Source organism: Haliaeetus albicilla, chromosome 18 (genome assembly GCF_947461875.1).
Source record: "Haliaeetus albicilla chromosome 18, bHalAlb1.1, whole genome shotgun sequence".
Classification (NCBI taxonomy): Eukaryota; Metazoa; Chordata; class Aves; order Accipitriformes; family Accipitridae; genus Haliaeetus; species Haliaeetus albicilla.
Genome location: NC_091500.1, coordinates 6,878,298 through 6,900,246, shown reverse-complemented (window position 1 = coordinate 6,900,246; position 21,949 = coordinate 6,878,298). Strand labels below are relative to the sequence as shown.

General features: G+C 40.8%; 2 protein-coding genes across 5 annotated transcripts in view; both read right to left on the bottom strand.

Moving 5' to 3' along the window:
* Positions 1 to 3,651: 3,651 nt before the first annotated feature.
* On the bottom strand, positions 3,652 to 18,628 carry ADGRF4 (adhesion G protein-coupled receptor F4). 3 transcript variants are annotated; one of them, XM_069805651.1, is made up of 9 exons: positions 16,329 to 18,628; positions 12,815 to 12,913; positions 11,869 to 11,905; positions 11,566 to 11,726; positions 10,686 to 10,976; positions 8,578 to 9,942; positions 7,820 to 7,861; positions 7,663 to 7,722; positions 3,652 to 5,634 (listed from the first exon to the last, which is right to left on the bottom strand). In XM_069805651.1, exons 2-9 carry the CDS (start codon positions 12,887 to 12,889, stop codon positions 5,611 to 5,613), a joined length of 2,055 nt encoding a protein of 684 aa, XP_069661752.1. In that variant the 5' UTR covers positions 12,890 to 12,913; positions 16,329 to 18,628; the 3' UTR covers positions 3,652 to 5,610. The 3 variants fall into 3 exon arrangements, with proteins under 3 accessions (XP_069661752.1, XP_069661753.1, XP_069661751.1); XM_069805652.1 differs by having other exon boundaries at positions 3,652 to 5,546; XM_069805650.1 differs by having other exon boundaries at positions 3,652 to 7,722.
* Positions 18,629 to 18,753: 125 nt separating this feature from the next.
* The window catches only part of CD2AP (CD2 associated protein), an 84,532-nt gene continuing 81,336 nt past the window's right edge, over positions 18,754 to 21,949 (bottom strand). For both annotated transcript variants that reach the window (XM_069805653.1, XM_069805654.1), the window contains one exon: positions 18,754 to 21,090. In XM_069805653.1, coding sequence (XP_069661754.1) covers positions 21,049 to 21,090 — 42 coding nt within the window. In that variant the 3' untranslated portion in view covers positions 18,754 to 21,048. The remainder of the gene's footprint in view (positions 21,091 to 21,949) is intronic.

Below are 21,949 nucleotides of genomic sequence, written 5' to 3'. Positions count from 1 at the left end.
GGAAACATTCCTTTAGAAAAAAGGGATCCTGTATTCATCAGCAGCATCCCATTTTGCATGCTTATTCCTCTTAAACCCTCCGTAGTAAAGTGTCCTACACAGAGGCTGCTGCTGCTAGACAACTGCAGAGCTCCAGATTACCTGGGAGAGCAACTTTTGGACATCTCATCACCTTCTGCATCACCCTTTCCTTTCAGTTTGAGGCATCTGCTACCCTCATCACCACACACCGAACGCCCAGACATCCCAAATGCCTTGGGACAAAGCTCTTGGGGTAGCCTGATGGCCAAAACCCCGCGTCCAGCTACAGCCTGGCTATCGCAACAGGTCCCATATGGGGTTTTCAAGGGGTGGTTGCTGAAGCACAAAACCTCCCATGAGCTAGTCAAAAAACCTGAAGATTTGTAGCTTTTTTTCTTTGCCAACATTGCGATTGAGCTGTTTTGTATCTGTTTCAGATGTCAGCCACTATTTTTTATCAATTTTATTTCTGTATTTTCAGCTTAAGTCTCAGTTACCAAAAATTTTGTCTCAACTCTCCTTTCTTCTTGTGGGTTTTCACACACATTCATTACAGGAAGAAGACCCTAATTCCTATTAGTTTAACACAGCTTGTAACCTGAAGGATGCATTTGTGTACTAAATTTATTCTTCTGTCTGCTAGCAAAAATGGAAATCAATACAAATTCAATACTACAACTCCTCTTCTGAAAGGAAAAAGACAGGTCAATTTATCTAGCTTGCCCAAAAGAAGGTTGAAGGGTGGTTTGATCAAATCTGAGAGGAGAAGGCTCTGGTTAATCTCAACAGTTTCTTCTGGCCTAAAAAATAAAAGCTTAAAAAAAAAAAAAAAATGGATCAGTGAACCTTTTCCCAAAAGCAGACATTTTCAAGACACTTACGGCTTGGCAGTTCGTTTTAAAGTCAGTGGGAATTTTACTGCTAATCAGCACACTTCAAAGTCAGCCTTCAAGTCTTGTCTTCAATAGATCTTTTGGCAGATCCTGACGCACATTATACTCTAGTGGCTTTACAGCTTATTGATAAAAAGGTCAAAATCCTCTATTCTACTGCCCTATTCTTGCTATGCCCAGCAGCTCCTAAACTTGCAGTACAGAAGATAACAAGAGGATTTCTGCTGTACCTCTCCAGCTGGCTAGATGAATACCTTGGGCTCTCTACAGCGAGCATAGATTAAGATAACATTTTGTAATAACGCAGAAGCTAAGCAAGAAATCCAGGCTGCCCCAGAGCTCCCAAGCCAACTATCCTGGCAATGTAGGAGATTTTCAGCTACGCCATGACAGAAAAAAAAGATTGCACGAGTAAATGTCATTACCCAGAAAAAATTAATCCTTTACTGTGGAAATAGCAATCAGAGACACGCACAGCAGTGTGATGGATCTGACATTGATTTAAACAGGTGAGTGGTACCCCAAGTCCAGTTCTGCTCTCTTGTACCACAAGAAGTCAGGATTAACTACTGACGTCAATGGAGCATTTCTGGAAGAAAAACACTCCCTGAGCAGGGATGGGGGCCAAAGATACTACTAATGAATAGCAGGGTTTATTAGAAAGGTTGGCACCAATGCAAGTATACTGATGCTATTACCCCACCTTCCTTTTCCTTATAATTGCCATCAGAGAGCCAGCCAAAGCAGAGATGGCCACCTATAATACTAGAAATTCACATTTGGCTGCTGATAACAATGCTGGGATAGTTATCGAGCATTAAGGCCAGAAGGGAGTGTTTCACAGGCTGGAGAACTGCTTTCACACCAATAATTAGTGTTTACTGAAAGCCTGGTTTAGCAACATCAAAGAAAGGAAAACTCACTAACTTACCCTTCTTAAGGCCGGGTATTTAAAGCCGGACAAATTCAAGCTAAATATAGCTCAAACTTCCAATAGCCCAGTAATTGTAATAGTCTGCCTGTTCCCTGACCAGAGACGCTGCAGCATGAAAAAGCAGTAAACTATAAAACTCGACTTGTAGTCCCCAAGGGTCGGAATGATTTTTCTAATCAATCTGTTGTTCAACGCTTAATCTTCAAACAGCCCAAACAGATGATTTATTACTGCTCTCAACCTGAAACAAAAGTACCCAAAGGGTACAAGTACATCTTTCATGCGGGTTGAAGGCCTACAATTAAACACTGATGCTTAAGCAAGCAAGAGAGCACTGGGCTTTTCAAGTTTAGCACTGCTGAGCAAACAGGAGCACAATTCCATTTACTGGCTGCAGTTAAGTAAATAAATTGACCTAAGATGACTTTTTCCAATTGTGAAAAAGAACAACCTTAGAACGTGGCTGCAGTGACAGAGGAACTATTTTTGTAAGATCAGAAGAGGCATGCACCTTTTTCCAAAGCTTGAATTAGCCTCAAGGTATCACTAAAGTCGGGCTGGGTTTCAGGTACAATGGGAACCTTCAGGGCCTGAAGGAACACGGTATCCAACTAAATGTGACCTGAAACACAGGCTGGACGTAAGCAAGTTTACAAACTTTACACCATTGTAAAGTTGGTGTAAACAACACCAACTGGGTCCACTCTGTTACACCCAGGTGGACGCTGTTCAAGAACAACATCTCTAACTACAGTGTTCAGAGCAAAACCATGGAAAGATTTGATTACATCAAAAGATAACAGAAAAGTTAAAATTATATACAAGTCCAGTAGCATTCAATATTGATTATGTCCCCCTGGGGAGAATGAAAACAAAAAAAATCTGGCTTATAGTGCAGAAGATGTTAGAAATTGTAAACTAAGTCATCAGCATCACCTTGCCCACAGGACATCTGACCTGGGGGAATACTGTTGGGTTTGACCCGATCGCATTCACAGACATGCTGACAATATATTCACATAGTACTACCAGCCTAAACAAAAACACTGACACTGGAGCCAGAGGAGGAGGCAGTGCTCCCACGGGGCTCTCTCCCAGGAGCACACCCACTAGAGATTTTAGGCGCATCTTCACTGTGGGGCCAGAAGTGAAAAAGTGCTGGATGTCCAAAATTGTGCTTTCCCCCCCCCATAACCCTGAAATCAGGTTTAAGTGCAGGAGGGATATTACCCTACAAACCCCACTCGTCTAGCAACGTGTACCGTTAACACCTGAAGCCAAGCAGACTGACCACAGGGCATGGCCACACTTCTCACCAAGGCAAAGCAGCGAGCCAGACCCAGAGCCACGCAACGCCTTTGCGAAGGACCACAGGTCAAACACCCACCAGTTTTTGGAGCCGGGAACAGCAGGCTGGAAGCGTGCCTGGAGCTAGCAGTGCCAAGCCTCGTGGTGCAGCCAACATCTACTGTAAGCCCATTTTATGGGGCAACCCAGCAGCCTTGTTAACAGCCTGCCAAGACTCTGCTGGTTTGGCATCTTCTTCTCTTTTGATCCACCAGCTGTGAAGGAGATGCCTGTGCTAGATAGAAAAAGAGGGGAGAAAGTTGCCTGGCTCTGGAAAGGCAACATAAAACTTGAGGTATTTGAGGTAAATTAACGTTCTGCCCAGGAACTTGTTCTAGTGTTGTCGTGGTTTAACCCCAGGCAGCAGTTACACACCACGCAGCTGCTCACTCACTTCCCCCCCTCACCCAGTGGGACAGAGGAGAGAATTGGGGGAAAAAAAGTAAAACTCGTGGGTTGAGATAAAAACAGTTTAATAGAACAGAAAGAAAGAAACTAATAATGATCATAATAACAATAATAATAATAAAAGGATTGGAATATACAAGTGGTGCATAATGCAATTGCTCACCACTTGCCAACCGATGCCCAGTTAGTTCCCGAGCGGTGATTCCCCCAGCCCCACTCCCACCAGTTTACATACTGGGCATGACGTCACATGGTCTGGAATACCCCTTTGGCCAGTTTGGGTCAGCTGCCCTGGCTGTGTCCCCTCACAACTTCTTGTGCCCCTCCAGCTTTCTTGCTGGCTGGGCATCAGAAGCTGAAAAATCCTGGACTTAAAGGGAGGAAACGGAAGGGAAGAAAAAAAACCCCCTAAGCGCTTCAAGGAGAGAAAGAAGCTAAAGCACAGAAGATGCTGCTTGACACCAAGAAGCAGACTTTGGGGGAATGGTCTTTTTAAATTTGTTACAGCAGCACATAAGCCCAATTTTATCTTTACCTGATCAAAGCTCTGCAACATGCAAATGTGCTGTATGAAAGGAGCAGGGATAGTCTCCTGTAACAAGACTACAGTCTATGAGGAAAGAAGATAGGAGAGGAAAACACAAGGATGCAACAGATTCCTGGGGACAAGGACTGTCTCATGGCCCAGGGCAGAGCTCTGCCCTCCAGATCACCCCCTCCAAAACCCCAGCTTCTCCCCCCACGAGACATCTGGAGGTGAGTTTTTCCATAGTACCTGTCAGATGCCCCACATCCCTCAGTTCATTTGCCAGGGTATTTTTCTCCTTCAGTAAAGGGGTGTTGATGACATTAAACAGTATTATTTCAATTAAATCTTCTATATCTCAAATGTACATAAAGCCACAGGGGGATGAGTGATTTCTGACTTGAGTAATACCAGCTAATATTAAAGGCCATTTATCTGCTTTTTTTGGTAGAGGAGGATAAGGACCACTTACTAGAAACGATGACAAAATTTCAACTGTATTGCCATTTGAAAGCATCGATTTGTCCTGACAAGAGACAATAATGTTTCTATCAACGCTTTCATTAGAAAGGGTTTCTCAGACCAAGGACTGATTTTCTAATGAAACCAGATACACCATCACACATGGACAAACCACTTCCTTTGTTAGCACATTGCACTGGACACAGGAGATCTCCATCCACTTGATTCAACTCTGAAGCACATTCAAAGCTTGCTTTCCCACATCTAAAGAGGGAAACTAATTATTTGCAGAGTGCTCTTTCTTGTTTATCATCGTCTTGCAGGATTGGAAGACGAATGAAAATTCTGTCCTGACAGACCAAAAAAGGGCTTTGTACAATTTCTCTGACACACAAGTACTGAGATGGAGAGAACAGCTGTAATGCAGAAATAGAGTTACGTTGTCCATCAGTCAGGGATGACAAATGGAAATGATGAATACAGTGCCACCTAATAGAATCACTTTTGATCAGAGACAGCCAAAACCAGCTAGATAACACTCAACATTTGTATATCGCATTAAAAATTAAATAATTTTAGAACAGCTCCACATGCTGTACAGCTCCTTATTGCACTGACATAAAAAAAGAAAGAAACTGAAGCACTGAAATGGCAACCGAGGACAAACTCTCCTCACAGCAGTTTTCACAATGGTAAGAAACAACCTTCATGTATCAGCGCGTTTCCTCCAAGGGTTGCACCAACACTGATGGTTTCCTGCTCCTGACAGCAGGTTCAGGGCCTTTTCTCTTCTGGTTTTCACGATGCTTCCCACGGTCACGCTCCAAGACAGCGCTGTCCACGCTCCGAGCCGGTCAGCCACTTTGGTTCATCTCAAACCAGGATTTCTGTGTAAGAAGTGCTCCTTTTCCTCTCGCTGGTCAGATCCACTGAAGACAACTGTGCACTGCTAGGACTAGGAGAAAACACATCAGCAGGTCAGGTTAGATGTAATCGTCCATGTAGGTGGAGGTTCCATTTTAAACAGGAGGTGCCTCAGAGTCCTGCGAGAAACGCCACAAGATGATCATCTTAAAATCTGACCCAGAAGAAAGGCTCTTAGAGTCACAAGAAAATAGGAGTCCTGAAGCAAAATTCTGCATAACCCTTCTAGATGTTTTACATACTCACCATTAAAATCCCAGATACACAGTCCCATTCTGAAGCTCTGTGAAACAAGATTTTTTTTTTAACAATCGTTTCAGGTGAGACAAACTTTTCCAGCTCTCATGACTCAAGTTCCATATTTACATCCAAGTTTACAAAAGTGGATGACTAACATTTTCCTCTTCTCTGTTACACAATGGTAAACACCTACATGTGGTCTCTTCCACCCAGGTGAGTGACATTGACCCAAGTTCTTGGGCACATGCAGCCATAGTTGCCACATCAAGTTTTGCCCAGTGAGATCACTTAATACTTTTACAGTAAATATTGCTGAGTCATGGGATTAGTGATATTTCCACCTGTTGTTTCCAGAATATTATATTGGTAGCGACTTGAAAGAATTTTAACTTTCAACCCTGCGCTACAGCCTGTTGTTTCACTTCTTCACTGTTATTTGGATCCTGGATCTGTAAAAGCAGGAATTGTAACCTCTGCTTATTAAATATGGAGCAATCTCAAACACTTCCCTTCTCTTTTTTTCCCCTCTCTTAGGTAGGAAACAGTTAATTTTAGCACAAGTTTTGGGGTTGGGTCTTGTTATTTGTTTTTCATTTTGGGGCTTTGTTTTGGGTTATGTCTTGTTGTGGGAGGGGGTTTGTTTGGGGTTTTTTGGATGGTTTTTCTGTGGTTGTTTTGTTTTGAGAGGACCTTCTGCACTGCATTTAAACTTGGCACATAATATCAGTGCTGGATGCAACTGAAGACCAAACTGGAGAGGAGGGATGCCGAGGAATCAGAAGTTGTACAAACACGCAGCCTCTCTTGCACCAAATGACCCAAAGCACACCAGGCAACGCTGACAGCAGAGAGGAGGTACAGTTTCCTTAACCCCTCTATTTTTTCCTCAGAAACCAAGGACATTTGGACACACTGTCACTAAAAGACACTCTGCAGCTTTCAATACTAGAATCAGGACTGATTAGTAAATAAACCAGAGGAAAGTAAGGAAATATCTTTATTGTTCCAAAGTCCAAACTGAACTGACACAGTTTCTTTTGGTGGATAGCAGGAGCACTGCAGACTATTCTTGTGAGACAGCTAAAAGGGATTCCCTTTTACAAATACAGCATGAAACCATTAAAGCCTTGGTACCAAAAGAAATCTGACAAACAGCAGATAAAAGTTTTCCAGCAGAGGTAGGAAACACTTACTCAATGATGTCAACACATCAATTCTGCCTATGTTTTCCTAGGAAGCTGCTGAAACACAGTTGTTTCCTTACGCTTTAAACATTTCCTTTTAATGAATTGCCCCGATATTTAAAAAAACTCAAGCTCTTATGAGTACACGACATTGATCAGCACCAAACGTACTGGCTGGGCTCCAAATGGTTTCCATGCTGAGCTGACATTCAGATGGAAGCGGAACAATCCTCTGACATCCTAGAGCAGCCCTGCTGTCGTACAGATCCATATTTTTGTGAAGGTGGCAAACAGGTCATTATATTGGGATTTTGGACTCTCAATTCTGTTCCTTACTTAGTCAGTAACCTTAAAGTAGATATATTTTACAGATTGGAAAAAAGTCATAGGCATTCTCTACCTAGAGGGCTTTGATATCTACAGGTGAAGAGATTAGATTAAAATACCATTTTTATTTTCGTAACAGGAGCAGTAGGTTACGTAGAGTTCATAAAAATCTACAGATTGCCACTGCTAATATTTAGAAGCTTAATAACCTAAACATTCTTTTGAGATACCTGTATTTCCTTCAGCAAGCACTTGCCTTAGAAAAACTTTAAACTAGGTAAGATTTAGTGCATAGTTCCATTCTCTCCATATACAAATAAGAAGGTGTGTAAGTTGGTATAAATTTTAAATTAAGCCATTAAGGGAGGAAAAAAAAAAACAAACCCCAAACTTTACCTTTGCTAGACTACACCTCCACTTTGATGAAATGCAGTTCATCCTTAAGGCTTCTCTTGTCTGTAGGTTTAAAAAAAAAAAAATTAAAGGGAAGAGTTTCTCAAAGTGTAGAAAATGTTTATATAATTTAGAACGAGTGCTGAAGTGACCCAAGTACCTTTCTGTCCAGAAGTGTTCCAAACAACAGGATGAAGAACCCCTAAAAAATTGTAAAAAAAATTAACAAAACCAGCATAACCACATGACGTTTCTGAAATGCTTCTAGATGTTGTTTCCTTAAGGATGGAAAAAATAATGTTTTTGTCAGTGTAATAGATCTCATCATGTATGACTCAGATAGCAGCAATACGCAAAGTGAGTTTATCCACCCAGGTCACACGGACTCTCTGGGAATGTCAAGAATGGATATATAACCCATGCTAATTCTCATTACGAACTGGACTGATGGGTACATACCAGGACTTTCTCAACCCACTTAGTAGCAGCATTAGCCAAGAGCAGCTAAGGCAGACTGGCTATACAACAGTACGTCAGGTAACATTGCATGTCTATACTGATGAGTTAAATAAAACCCTCTTCAATGGCAAGGGAGAATTTCCTGTGTATTTGTTAAGCGATAAGGATGAGACATCTTTGCAATTACTGGACATAAAGCAGTGTACTTTAACATAAATTTGTCATCTTAATTCTTCATCCCACTTTACACCAACTAGTTTGTTCCATTACCCATCTGCATCTACTATGTCAATGCAGGATGCCTGCTGCATGCACTGTGTAAGACAGTTAAGCTGAAGGGAAAGCCTAGGTCCTGTTTTTCATGCACAGCTCAAGCTGCCAGACCCTCTTAGGTCTGCTACCTTTTCCCAAGCTCAGCAAAGTCTGAGCACGTGCTATTCCCAGTCTCGCTGAGCTTACCTGGAAGGCGTTCAGCAGCGCAAACGTAACATGGAATGCCAGAGAGCGGCTGTCGACAATTGTTGCTAATCCAAACCCCCAGGTGAGACCCAGAAGAGGTGTCAGAAGGACCACGTTTTTGCTAATTCGGATCATGTTGCTCAACTCTTGTGACTTGCAGCCTTCTCCAACAGCGGATCTCCCAGTCTTCGCCACGACCACCACCACCACCACCACATTCACAACGACGATGCCCAGAGCGGGTACAACAAAGGCCAAAAGGGCTTTCGTTTCATGCCAATTGAGCCAGCAGGCTCCACTCCTTAAATACCCATTTTTTGGTTCAGTAATAGCAACAGTGAGGATAGATATGACCAAGGGACATCCATAGCCAATAGAGAATGCTGTAGCTATGAATACAGATCTTGTTATCTTAAAAAAAATTAATAATAATCCATAGAGAATCAAGAGGCCCAGGGTAAACATCCAAAAAAACATGGCAAGATAGAAAAAGTGAAGGAAAAAAGTGGCTGCTACACACAACTGGTAATTTAGGGCTGTATTGTGCACAATAGCCGCGAAGATGAACAAAACATCTGCAATGAGAAGAGATGTAGCAATGTTGACCAAACAAAAATGGCGCATGTAGGTTATTTCAGTTTTTGTAACGTGATGCCAGACAACAGTCTCGATGACAAGGCAGAGAAGCAAGCTGAAAATGGAAAGGCCTAACCCTACACGTGTAATGTAATCCAGCACTGCATTTCGCAGCATGGTGGGGGACATCAAAATGGAGAAGGATTTGAATGTCCGACGGTGATGCTTGCAGATGCAAACAACACTGCTGATGTTGTCAGACTTCGTTTTGCATGCCCTGTGATCCCATCTCCTTTCAGTAGAGTGCCACCCAACACACTGAGACTTGACATTCTCCAGTTTATTCACCTTTTCGAAGATGAGCAAAATATGCTGAAGCTCTTCTGGCAGAGACACCGATAACACCATTCCATTCACAAAAACAGGGTCCAACGGGTTGGTTTCTAGAATGGCTCCAAGTGTTGGAAGAGCAATGCTGATGGCTTTGGAAGTCTTGGGTAACTTCAGAAGCTCTTCTTCTGGAATGACCACATGCCCAGTGATATCTCCTGTGTTATTAAACTCCATAGAAAAATCAAAGCTCTTTCCTGAAGTATTTTTATGTATGCTGTAGCCTTTTATAGAGATGAAGTGCTCCTGTACACTTTCCGACCCATTCCTTAGAAGAAGTTTCCCTGCAAATAAATTCACTGAGTCCAGTAATATTGAACTGGCATTTCTGTCCTTTACAAAAGCCCAGTTGGAAATGATGGAGCTGTTCAGAATATGGTTTGCTATCCTGCTGTAACTCTGAAACAAACAAGAAAAAAAAAAAGTTATTTTTTATGTTAAAAGAAACCAGCTGTTATTCCACTGGCAGAGCCTCCAGAAAGGCTCATTTAATTCAAAAGTGATGTCTATATAAAGGGAATATTCTTCTTTGACAATGAATGGGTTCCCATGATCCATCCCAGTCAAACCCAAACATCTCATTGGCATGGTCACTACCAGAACTGTCCTATCCTCTTCATATCATAGCTCAAGAGATGATTAGAAAAGCAAGTATAAAGCAAAAATCAGGACACCTAAGTTTATTCCAGATGCTGACCTGCCATGTACATCTGCTTTACATCACCCTCCCTATATTTCTTCCCCCACCTCTCTGACTTCTGAGTTCATCAGGGAAAGATGTCAGTTTTCATTGTGCAACACATGACAACACATGACGGGTCAGCATCTCCAAGGCTGCCTTCCCTACAGAGCCATACTTCAAAAATGAATTCTTCCTTGTACTGCTCTCCCATGTCTGTAACAGCAGTTCCTGAAAACAATTTTGCTTTTAAAGTGAATTCCACAGAGTATTTTCACCATACATGAATAGGTCAAACAGTTTCTCTGACAACAAAATATGGCCCTCTCTGGAAACTCTTTCCGGGTGATCTCCTTGTGACTAGCAGCCACCACTTCATTGGATAGTGGCTATAGGGACAAAACACTGTATGGATGCTCTGGTAAGCTCAGAAACATGTCCTGAAGCCCATAAAAGTAAATACCTGCATTTTTTTTCTATTGACATTCTCTGATAACAGCAGGGAAATCTTCTTTAGCAATTCCACTATATCAGCAATGTTTCCTGGAATGGCTGGTGAAGACAGGATATCTGGGATGATGCATGAAAAATCAGCTCGGCAGTTACTATTCCCATGGTCATCAGCACCAAAATATTTTGCTCCATCTCCAGGCCTCCCATGCGCTGGCTTTCCTTCCCCTACAAAAGGAAGGTGTCCTCCAGCAACACTAACATGTCCTCCGGAGCTTGGAAGGAGATCACGTTCAGAAATCCTCTGGAGGGAGGAAAATAAATTTGAGAAAATTAATGGAGAGAATAAAAATGAAGCTACAGCTACAATCAGGCAAGAGATACAGTGCAGGGGGGTGCAATGAATGTGCTGGATGGCCTGAAACCAGGGACCAAAGCTCACCTGAGAAGAATGTCTTGCTCGTACAACACACATGAAGGAAGGGGCAAGAACTAAATGCAGTGCCTTATTCTTAAAGTGACTTGAATGAAGTTCTTTATTTTGTAGTTGGGGAGAATTTACCATGAATCATCTGATTATTACAGATATTGGTGTTGCTCTTTTCTCAAGTTCATCCTAGTGTATCATTGTCTTGGTTTAGATTCACCTGAGGAACATTAGCCAAGTGAACAAGGCAACTTCATTTCTGAATTATGTTTCTACACAGGAATTTCCCAAATTTATTTCCTACCGCTTCATTTAGGATGAAGTCAAAGCCTTTTATCAAAGTAATCTGTGTTTTAGGATCCCATCTTCTTCCCTTTGCTCAAGACTGAAAGCGTATGGAGGGAGGGGCTGTCTTTGCTAGAAATTAGGAGCATAGGCTAAAGTAGAAGCATAACAGTTACCTCACCTGAAAAAGGGACTGAACATCCAGGCTTGCACAGGCGTCTGTGAACATTTGCCACTTTCTGTCTGCACAGACAAAGCTTGTCTCCCCGTGGAAGGAGGGAGAACAAGGCTGAATACAAATAGCTCCGTTATCTTTGCAGGGAATGAGATTTATACAGCCATCTGAAAAACATACCAAGCAGATATTGTTATAAGGTGTAAGACAGCATACCATGGTCCAAGAGGTGAGTATCAGGGTGTAAAGTATTGATAACTGATAACACCTCACAAAGAATTAACAAAGATACATAGCTATTCACTGTACCTTGCTGATCACCAGTCTTTGATTCCTTACCGACAACCTGAAAAATAAGAAGCGTAATGTAGATTGAATGTTAAAATAAATAAAAGATGACTCTTTGGCACAAACCAGAAAGGTGATTTCAAGGGCAAAATAGTCCTTTCAAGGTCCAGAATGCAAAGCTTATGGCCCCTTGCTTGTACGGACCAACTGAGAACTCTCTACTAACAGTTTGTTTCTGTATTAAGCCTTCAGTTGTACCCTTCTACTGAAATGACATACTGAGCTAGTGGACAGGATCACACATGCCTCCAGCAGTCATTCCTCAGTCAAAAAGCCTGTATTAGGCTTAAGGTCTCTGGTGTTTCTCATGTTGATGAGAATATGCGACTTGTTGATGAGGATATGTGACCTATATGACTTTTGCCGTAAGAGAAATGTACAGTTGTACAAATACCAACGGCTGCTTCGTTCCTCTCCCAGCTGGGAAGCGACCCCACGGTAGGCATACCCGGCTCCCGCAGGCAGGACCACTTGCTGGGACTGCGTGTCGTAATCCAGAACAGCTTCCATCACTGCTTGGTCAAATGGTCCATCATCTACAGCCAGCCAAACCCTGCCAGTCTGGAAGGAAAGCTCGGCTACGCAATGCCCTGGAAATTGCACTGTTACTGCTGGGGAGAGCAGGCCGCACAGCAGATTTCTAACGCCCCAAGGGTTGCGCTGGAGGTTGCTTGGCCTACTGAACGTACTGAATACTTCAGAATGTTTTCTCCTGTAGTGACAGGACAAGGGGCAACGGTTTTAAACTGAAAGAGGGTAGATTTAGATCAGATAAGGAAGAAATTTTTTATGAGAGTGGTGAGGCACTGGGACAGGTTGCCCAGAGAAGTTGTGGATGCCCCATCACTGGAAGTGTTCAAGGTCAAGTGGGACGGGGATTTCGGCAACCTGGTGCAGTGAAACTTACCCCGAGAGCAGCGCGCGGTGCGGCCAGAAAGTGCACGGCCCAAAGGAGGAGACAGTGGGCTACCCTCACATCCATCACCTCCCATTTACTGCTTTCCTCCTGCAAGAAAGAGATGTTAAAGAAGTTTAGACATATCTGTTTTCACCTGTGAACATAATCCAGTTCATAAGAGAGCAGCTAAACCCATCCCAAAGACTGTCCTTACTGGGCTTGCAAGGTAATGTTCAGAAATTTCTTAAGTTTTTTAATGAGAATTATTTACGAACCTTTTCTTAAAAATAAAAAAAATTTAAAAAAATAATCTGTCCAACACTGGAAGTTACTGCATTAATAATTTGCTGTAAACTGCAAGGTGGAGAGCTTATTAAAGCAGTTCAGCCTGTGGTTCCCTTTTGAAGGGATTTAAGACAGCCTCGCCTCCACTGGGTTCACCACTGCTACTCTGCCTCCTTGGGCAGTTCCTGATGAGACCTGCCGTGTGAGGTAGGAAACTCAGGCCCTTGGGGCTCAGATATCCAAACCTGAGAAACAAGGACCAGACTGAAATGTTATTTGCTTCGCAGAAGTATTCAGGCCTCTGCTCCCCCCATGAAGTTTCCTGTGGTCCTTGGTAAAAGCTTAATATCCTGGGATGCAACTTACAGGCATATTTACTGGAGGAAAATAATTCAGTAAAGGGAATGAAGAAAAAAATGATGCATTCTATCACATCTGATTATTAGATGCCATACGTGTCTAACAAAAAAAAAAAACCAGCTCCCGTAGATTCAACAGAATTGAGACACTGATCTTCTATCACTGGATGTAAAAGTAGATTAAGCCATGTACTAAAAAAAAATAATAAAATCCATACAATGGATGCAAGGTGACAAAAGCAGGATGATGGCTGGTTTTCAGAAGATGCACACAGGAGAAGGCTTGGTCAAATCACCGTGCTTTGACAGAAGACACTCAAATTTCCCCAATACGTACTGATCAGGACAGAGGATGCTGAAACAGAAGGGGTCCTGCACTGACAGAGCAGAGATGTGTTTTTCTACCCAAGAAACTCCAAGCTCTCACAATCTGATGGCATCAAAGGACCAGGCACACAGGTGGCTGCCCCCTTCACCTGTGACATTTGTTCACCTTACTGTATTTTGATATCTGCAGGTTTATTACTTAATTACAAAAAGATCACAAAGGGAAGAGCCAGATCGATGCACTTAATTTCTAAGCTAGCTCTAAAGGAGAACCTCGTGCCAGTCTCTGAATTCAACTGGTATTAATAAAAGCATTTTCTGGGTTTAAAGCTAGCAACTATTAGCTCTTCTAAGGAAATAAAATGGATAAGGAGAAGTGAACCAAAAGACGCGGATCAATATTGCTGAAGAACAGGAGGTGGCTGGGAAACACCTACAGGTTTGAGGCAAAGGGCTGTATTGAATTCTTTTCCGATTTCTGCAGTCATTAAATGTTTACTCTGTGCTCCTAGCCCTAATTCCATTTCACAGCTGGGAATCCTTGAGCACATCATGTTTCATCACTAATTAATTCATATTCATTTGGCATTTAATCACTGATGTAACTCCACCTAGGGCTGTTACCTTTAAGTGAGGCAGAAATCTGGGACAGCTCCAGGTATCTGAGGCTCACCAAGATACTGGCCCATGTTACCAGCAAAACACTGATCTTGCTCAGTTGCATTGCTTGACTCATCATGGAAACCACCCAGTCTCACCACTGCAAGAATGTGCCAAGGTAACTACTATGCAGCAGTAGAAACTTAGAGCAAAACAGGTAATACAGCAGCAAGTCACCGTCACTTTATGGAAAAAATATGGATATACCGACATAAGGCCACGGGAAAGCATATACAGCTACTCCTCTCCCTCCACAGCATCCAATTATGGTACTTTATCTAGATAAAGGATGATGTATAACTAATCATAAACTATCTACTGCCATTAATAGGAACACACAGTGTGAATGCAGGGTATCAGACAGTGATCTGGTCCAAACTCAGGCAATGCATTTTTTTTTTTTTTTTTTGGGGGGAAAGGTCCATAAAGACCAACTGAGCTGTTAATCCAAGACACTCCAACTGAAAACTTGACACTTTTTGAAAATCATCCCCTGGATGAAGAACACCTTGCCCCTTCATGCACCCATCCTTACTGGGATTAATTCACATTTGCAAGGCACTAGGCTACTAACTTTGTCTCCTTTTTTAAGAAACTGTAAACACATTACTCCTCTCTTCCAGATGTTTCTGCTCCATCAGGGTACAGGCACATGAGCAGCTGAGTTGTCAAAACCTTCTCAGATGGAAGGGACTTTCTAAGTAAGAGGGCAATTCCATACCCTCAGGTATCTCCCACCCAACTCAGGAGATTGTCACCAGCTGCTGATCCTCCTTCTCCAGCTCATTTCATTTGGTCACAGCACCCCAGGGGGGGCAAAGCCCTCAACAGGAGGGAAAGAGTGAGGAATGAGTGACTAGACAGTGGTTACGAGAGAGGAAAGAGCCTCTTAAAACAGTAAAAAAGGGTAAACTGATCATGTATTTAAAAAGTAATCTATATGTCAGTTAATGTATCATAACCTTAAATTCAAAGCCCTTACTCTGTGACTTCTGTTGGCTTAAAATCAAAGTGTTTTGTAAAACCCCACAAAACTATCCCTCCCTTCCACTACCCCAAGCGCTCTCGTGCTTTTAATTTCTGGCAGGATGCATTGCAAGGCAGCCTGGCCCCCCCTGCTCACAGCTACCCGAGGGCTCAGCCCAAGCAGCGACAACTGAGGGAACTACAGCCCCAGACTGGTGGACCCAAGGGCTCTGGCCAAAGTATCCTGCACAAAAGTTACAAGCACATACTGTAGAAAAAAAAAAAAAAAAAATTACAGTGGGCTGGACAAATATATTTTCCCAAACACTGCAAACTCGCACTGTTTGTATTTAACATTTTTTTAAAAATATTAAATCTGTTTTTACAGAACCTAATCTATTATTTTTAGAGCTTGAATGCTACATGGCTGGCTTAAAACTCAATAAACCACCCTAATATGATCACTTGCCATTGCTACCTAGCAAGTTAAAAAGGCTGCACAGCAGGAGACTTTAGAGTCTTCAACATGGTCATCCAAAGATAAAAATTAAAGGTCTTAACTATACAGAATTGTATTACTTGTATTTCTAAAGGGACCACACTTGGAAAATATGAATTTAAGTAAAGCAAGTTCTGAGAGCGATCTTTACAGTAACTTTAGCTATGAGAAAATTTTGGATTTTCTTAAAAGTGACAACACTGTGATTAGAGACCAGTAACAAAGCTACAAGCAAAAAGCTCAGAGGATAACTAAGATATCTAATTGTTTCCACAGATATAAGGAGAACATAAAACTGAGGAAATAAGTGCAAAGTAAATACAGCCTAAGCAATTAAGTGCATTTTAGATTACGAATGAACCAATTTCACAGACCACTGATATTTTTCAAGCAGTTCTGAAGAACGTTGTTTTGCGAGAGTACTCACTGTTTTTAGAAGTCTGGGTTCTACTGTAAGCAAAATTAATGCAGCCAGAGATCCTCAAGATACCACAGGCGAGTGTCTAACCATTCATCTGCTGCCATCGTGCCCCAGTCCCACTCTTACGGTCGTACCCAGTGTTGCTTGAGTGCTCTGATTCATTCAGTTTTCCCATGAAGAAATAACCTTGGGCATCAGCCTCCTTCTTTTCTTGCCCAACCGGATTAATATTGAGGAACCTGCAGATGACAATAAAGGTATTGCACTGCAAAATGACAAAACAAGTTACAAAACACACCCGCAAAACTGCCAGATTGCCACCTTTGCCAGGAGTCCACACAGATGAATCACACCCGCGTAGTTTGTATCTTTCTTCCTCATGGAGAAGGCATCTTCTGCTCTTCTGGATTTAATAGATTGAGACTTTAAAGACCAAAAAAAAAAAAAAAAAATCCATGATCAAAATCTGGTCAAGTTAACGTATTACCCTTCATAAATCAAAGACGACACTACTGACGGTATCTCACACAGCTGAATTGCTCAATGAGCAAGTAATAATCTTTTCTTTACAGGCTGCACCCATTGTAAGGGGTGAGAGCTGTCTGCTGAACTTTCTGCCGTGTTCACTGTTGCCTCTCCTTGTATTGGCTCACCTCCAACAGCCAGCAATTTACAGCAAGTAGTTTATCATAACAGAAGAGCAATTCCTAACATACCTTTTACTCACAAGGCTGCTTTGGAAGAGCTTTGGTCACTAATTTTTTCCACAATCCTGTAATGTGTTTGTCATGAGCTTATAGGGTTTCCTGTGATAACGTCATTTTGCCTGCTACCACAACTTCAGTCAGTCCTCAGCCACAAGGTAGGTCTCCAATTTTAGCCTAAAGATAGGTATTATTTACTGTTCTGTTTTGATATAGCCAGCCTTGCATCTCACATTGGTAACAAGTAGGAATTAAGCCAAGCACAATTAGACACAGCCAACACAGCCCATCTGGAAAGGTTAAATGACTTGCACTTGATACAGTACCAGGTAGAGATGAATTAAAAGGTGGCACCTTAGCTACCTTTTAAGTCAGAAGGGCCAAAGACCAGATCACATCAAGGTACAGACACCTGTTGTAAAAGGCTTCTTCCCTTAGTCACCTGGAGTTGTGCTTCTACACAGTCCCTGAACCTTTGCTACGATGGCAAGACTGAATACCCCTTGATTCTCAAACACCTCCCCAACCTAAGCAATAGTCCTCTGAAGTACACAAAGGCTGGCACACTTCAACACTCAGACACACACATGCTTCTCCCAGAAGGAAGAAGTGTGAATCTGTGCTCCTGAGGGCTTAGGAAGATATTCAAACCATGATCTCCAACAAGCAAGGACGGTACTTCCAAACCCCAAACCCAGCAGCATCAGTCCCACACTTTACAAGCTGGTCAAGGCTGCTTGCATTCTTCAAGCTGGGAGGTATGTGCCCAGGCACCCAACAGGGAGTGGTTTGTCTTTTCAGCTCTTGCAAAATCCAATTAGCCAAGATATATGACCAGCTGCTTCGACACCGCTCTAAGAAAGTGAACAGTCAGCAATCAGGAACATCTCAGAGAACTCCAATAGCAGCCAAAAGTAAGGCAGGTGTGAAAAACTGGTTTTACCATTTCCTTTGGAAAGAGTTAACAGACTTCTACTAATTTATGACTTCAATGAATACAAGGTATTTATTTAAAAGTTCAACAGATACTTTGCTACACAACCCAAAGTCAAACCTTGCAATACATTACAGGTATCATCAGAAAATTAATTCCCCTGAAGCAACATTAATGAAAAATGTTATCTTGCTGGTGATTGTTTAAATAAATTAAAAAAAAAAAAAGTAGACCCGTAATTTTTTTTTAACACTGTACCTTGTATGCAAACAAAAGCTTTTTGGAGAAAGTTACAAAGATTGAATAAAAACCTTGCAGTTGAAAAATGCCCTTCTGTTGTTCTGTTCTTCATCTGCCTTCTCCCTCATCCATACCCCTTTTAAACATGCCATGCTCTCAGTCTTCAGTTCTTCATTATATATTTAGGAAGTGATTCAAACATGCATTTATCCATGCAACTGATTGGCAACAGGGATCTTAAAAAAGGCTCTGAAGATGCACAATAAGGTCAGTTCAATATGGACCAACAAGAAATTAAAAAAAAAAGGGAATAAAGAGATACTGGTAAGATTCCCAGTTAAATTTGCAAATTAAAACAGTAAGATTTCCAACTGTCAGGATCCTAAGCCATCCTGGGAGTCAGGAACCGGAGCATTCCAGGGAGTAAATTAAAATCCAAAAGCCTCAAAGGCAGACCATATAAATAACAATACACTTCACTCCCACCCCCCAAACTCCTCCTGCAAAGAATTTAATGGCATATGAAACATTCCTGAACAGAACTGAGCAGACATTTCAACAGGTTTTTAAACTTATTTTATTTGCCAAGTTTGGATAGCATGCATCATTTTACAGCACCGGTAAACAAGTCAGTGAAGCATACTGCTTTTAGGAACTTGTACTGTGGAATGTCTTCAAAACCATTACCCTCTCCCCCTCCACTCTAGTACGTAACACTAGCTGAAGACAAGACAGAGATATATCGGGGCAACTTTCTTATGGCTAAAAATACTCAATAGCAGCGACTTTTAAAGGAGGGTTTTATTAAGTCAAGTCATTGCACTTGGGTCATTTATTGCTATAGCAAACAAAGGCCGTTAAATAACAAACACCTTTCATTTGTGGTTTTAACCGATTGTCTTGTTCTGTTCATCTGCTACAAGCTTACATGCAGACACAATTTCTGTGGAGCAATCCATTCCAAGATTTGTTTCATGCTCTAATCACAGTGAGAGCTTGTATAACAAAATTGGCTATTCCCTTAGGCTCAATTCTTGCTTTTCGTCACCTGACTTAGAGATATGAATTCTAAGTAAGAGTTTAGTGTCTGATGAGAAGCATTACTTCTGCACATTATTCCTCAATATATAGATCTGGCTCAAGTCTTCATTTGTGATGCATCTAGGCAATTAAAAGCATTAATATTGAATCAGCTTATTAGCAATGTGACTAGCAAATATTCCCTAATACCTCGTAGTATATTAACCAAATTTTATGAACAATTTAAATCAGCAATTGACAAACATCCTCCAACTGACCTTTTGATGTTTGTATTTTATGATGCATCAACTGTGGAAAACGTATACTCTCAAGAAGCAACACTTCCCTGTCACTTGCTCAAGTGACACACTAAATAATTACTATATTGATGACTATTCCCATGAATAGAAACTTAATTACTTCTCTTACTGGTGAAGTTGCCAAACTACGTGGCATGTTTTTTCATTTAAATTCTAGTAAACCAAAAGGAGATATGGTGATTATTAACAGAAGTAATGCATTTGACTGGCTTTCTAAGCTGTAAGTTTCTTAATTGTTTGATCAAATTAACACAGCAATAAATATCATTGTCTCCCACCACTTTACATATTATTTGGATATTATTCTGGTGCACTGTGTTGAGCTCAGGGGTTAAAGATAATGGCAATCCACAAGATTTCAACTGTTTTCCATAAAATGTGAAAGATGCCGTCTTGGACACCAGCACAATGCTGTCAAAGCAATTGTTCCAATCACTCATTAAAATACAAAGATGTTATTAAATTTAGAGATACACAATATACTGAGAAAGTTTATGGCATAAATATATAAATATTGAGACCTTTTGAGAGTATCAAAGTTCCAAAGGGATTTATTTAGAGACATATTATAAACAAAACCTGACTATTGTAAAAATGGATCAAGATGCATATTTAACCACTAGAAAGATTGATGACTTCAGTTTAAATACACAGAAGCACAGATGTTGTGACTTAAGGTTTACTTTTTCATGCTGTATGCTGTATACATTTTAGGCACAACAGGTTAAGACTGGATTGTAGCCTTGTTTCTGTTTTTCTTGCATTTTGTGGTTTTAAAAGTTAATTTTGTCATAGCTTCATGATTCAGTCCCAAATCCCTTTTTAATCCAATAGTGCAAGTGACAAAACATTCTGCTAAACTACTCAGATTAGATCATTCGTTCTTACTATAATGCATAGGAGTTTCACCTGCTTCGTTGCATTAAAAAAATTCCTATCTCATTACTCAACTTATAAACAGCATATTATTAATATTCTCACTGCAGACAGGCACAACAGCATAACCCTGGGTAAGACTGCCAAAATTATACAAATATCATATATTCCCTTTTGCGTCTAGGAGAAAAGTAGTGACTACAATTACAATACAGTTATTACACCCCTCCCAATAGACTATTTTACAGATTAGTTGTAAAGATAGATCACCCTATTTATAGTATAGATCTCTTTAAAAATTAAGCTACAGGTATTCAATAAAAATCTATTAAGAATTCCCTCTCCTTTCTATACAGATTCAGTAGTATTTTCAAGCAAACCAAAAAATAAGGTCTGCAATTCCAGCACAGTAAGAAATAAGGCCTCTTTTATATTGGCAAAAAAATTACACCATTATTCTTTTTTGTTTTCTTATCTCTCTGAATAAAAGACTATATTCCTTTTTTTACTATATTTTTTTCTTTAAGACTGTAGAACACCAGCATCCATTATTATTATGAAATAAGAGTCAGTTCTCCTTGTGTTCAGCTTTGAATTCCTGGTGAGTTAAAAACATTGAGTCCATAACTGTCTCATGTAGACATCACTGCTTTCTTCAATTTTTCTATTTCAAGCTGGAAAACGGACATTTTGAAAAGAAAGAGAATCAGTATTAAAGTAGCAATAATCTAAAGTCTTCAGAGCTTTCACCAATATTATAACCTTTATATTTCAAAGACACTTAAGTAAAAAAAATCGTTACACAGAAGCATTTGACAGCTTGATATTTACAGCTGATTTCATACTACTGTTGGCTAAACAAACAAGAATTTAAATTCATCAAAAATTTGCCTATAGTTCTGGTACATCTTATTGGATAAACTCTGAATAAAGCAGTCAAAGCTAGGTTGTGGAATCGCTTGACATGTCCCCATGTAACGCTGCATCATCACCTCGGACTAACTTCCTAAAGCAGCCTTCATGCAAAATACTGTGCCATGATTAATTTGTATTTCTTCAAATGGATTTAGAGGATACATGGAATTTACCTCCTCTTCATCTCCAGTGCATATTTAAGGCTACTTCATTGATTACTTTAGAGACGCATTAAAAAGGGGACTCACCAGAAGTTCTTCTCAAGTTTCCAAAGTAGCTTTGTAGTCAATAAGAAATACTATTTCACAAATAAAATGCCCTTTTGTACCAGACTGAAGTAATTTTCTACAATGAGCTCATCCTATTAACTACTTAATGGCATCATATTATAATGCAGGTAGCCTTCTTCATCAGTAAATTGAGAGGAGTAGCATTCATGCATAAGGATATTTTTCAGATGCCTTCCATTCTTTCGGCAAATTATTCACTTAATATTTAAACAGTTCATCAAAAAAATTAGGAAAGTTTACTTTTGCCCCATTTTTCTTTTGATTACATAAAGTAAATCTGTCCTTCAATCTTCCAAAAGCAAAGTATTAATCTTCTCCCTTGGAACAC

Coding starts and splice junctions, on each gene's coding strand:
- ADGRF4 (XM_069805650.1), bottom strand. CDS start 12,889: ATGGATGTGAGGGTAGCCCACTGTCTCCTCCTTTGGGCCGTGCACTTT. Junction 11,906..12,814: donor CACCGCGCGCTGCTCTCGGG/GTAAGTTTCACT, acceptor CTTATTTTTCAG/GTTGTCGGTAAGGAATCAAA. Junction 10,977..11,565: donor ATGTTCAGTCCCTTTTTCAG/GTGAGGTAACTG, acceptor TCCTCCCTCCAG/AGGATTTCTGAACGTGATCT.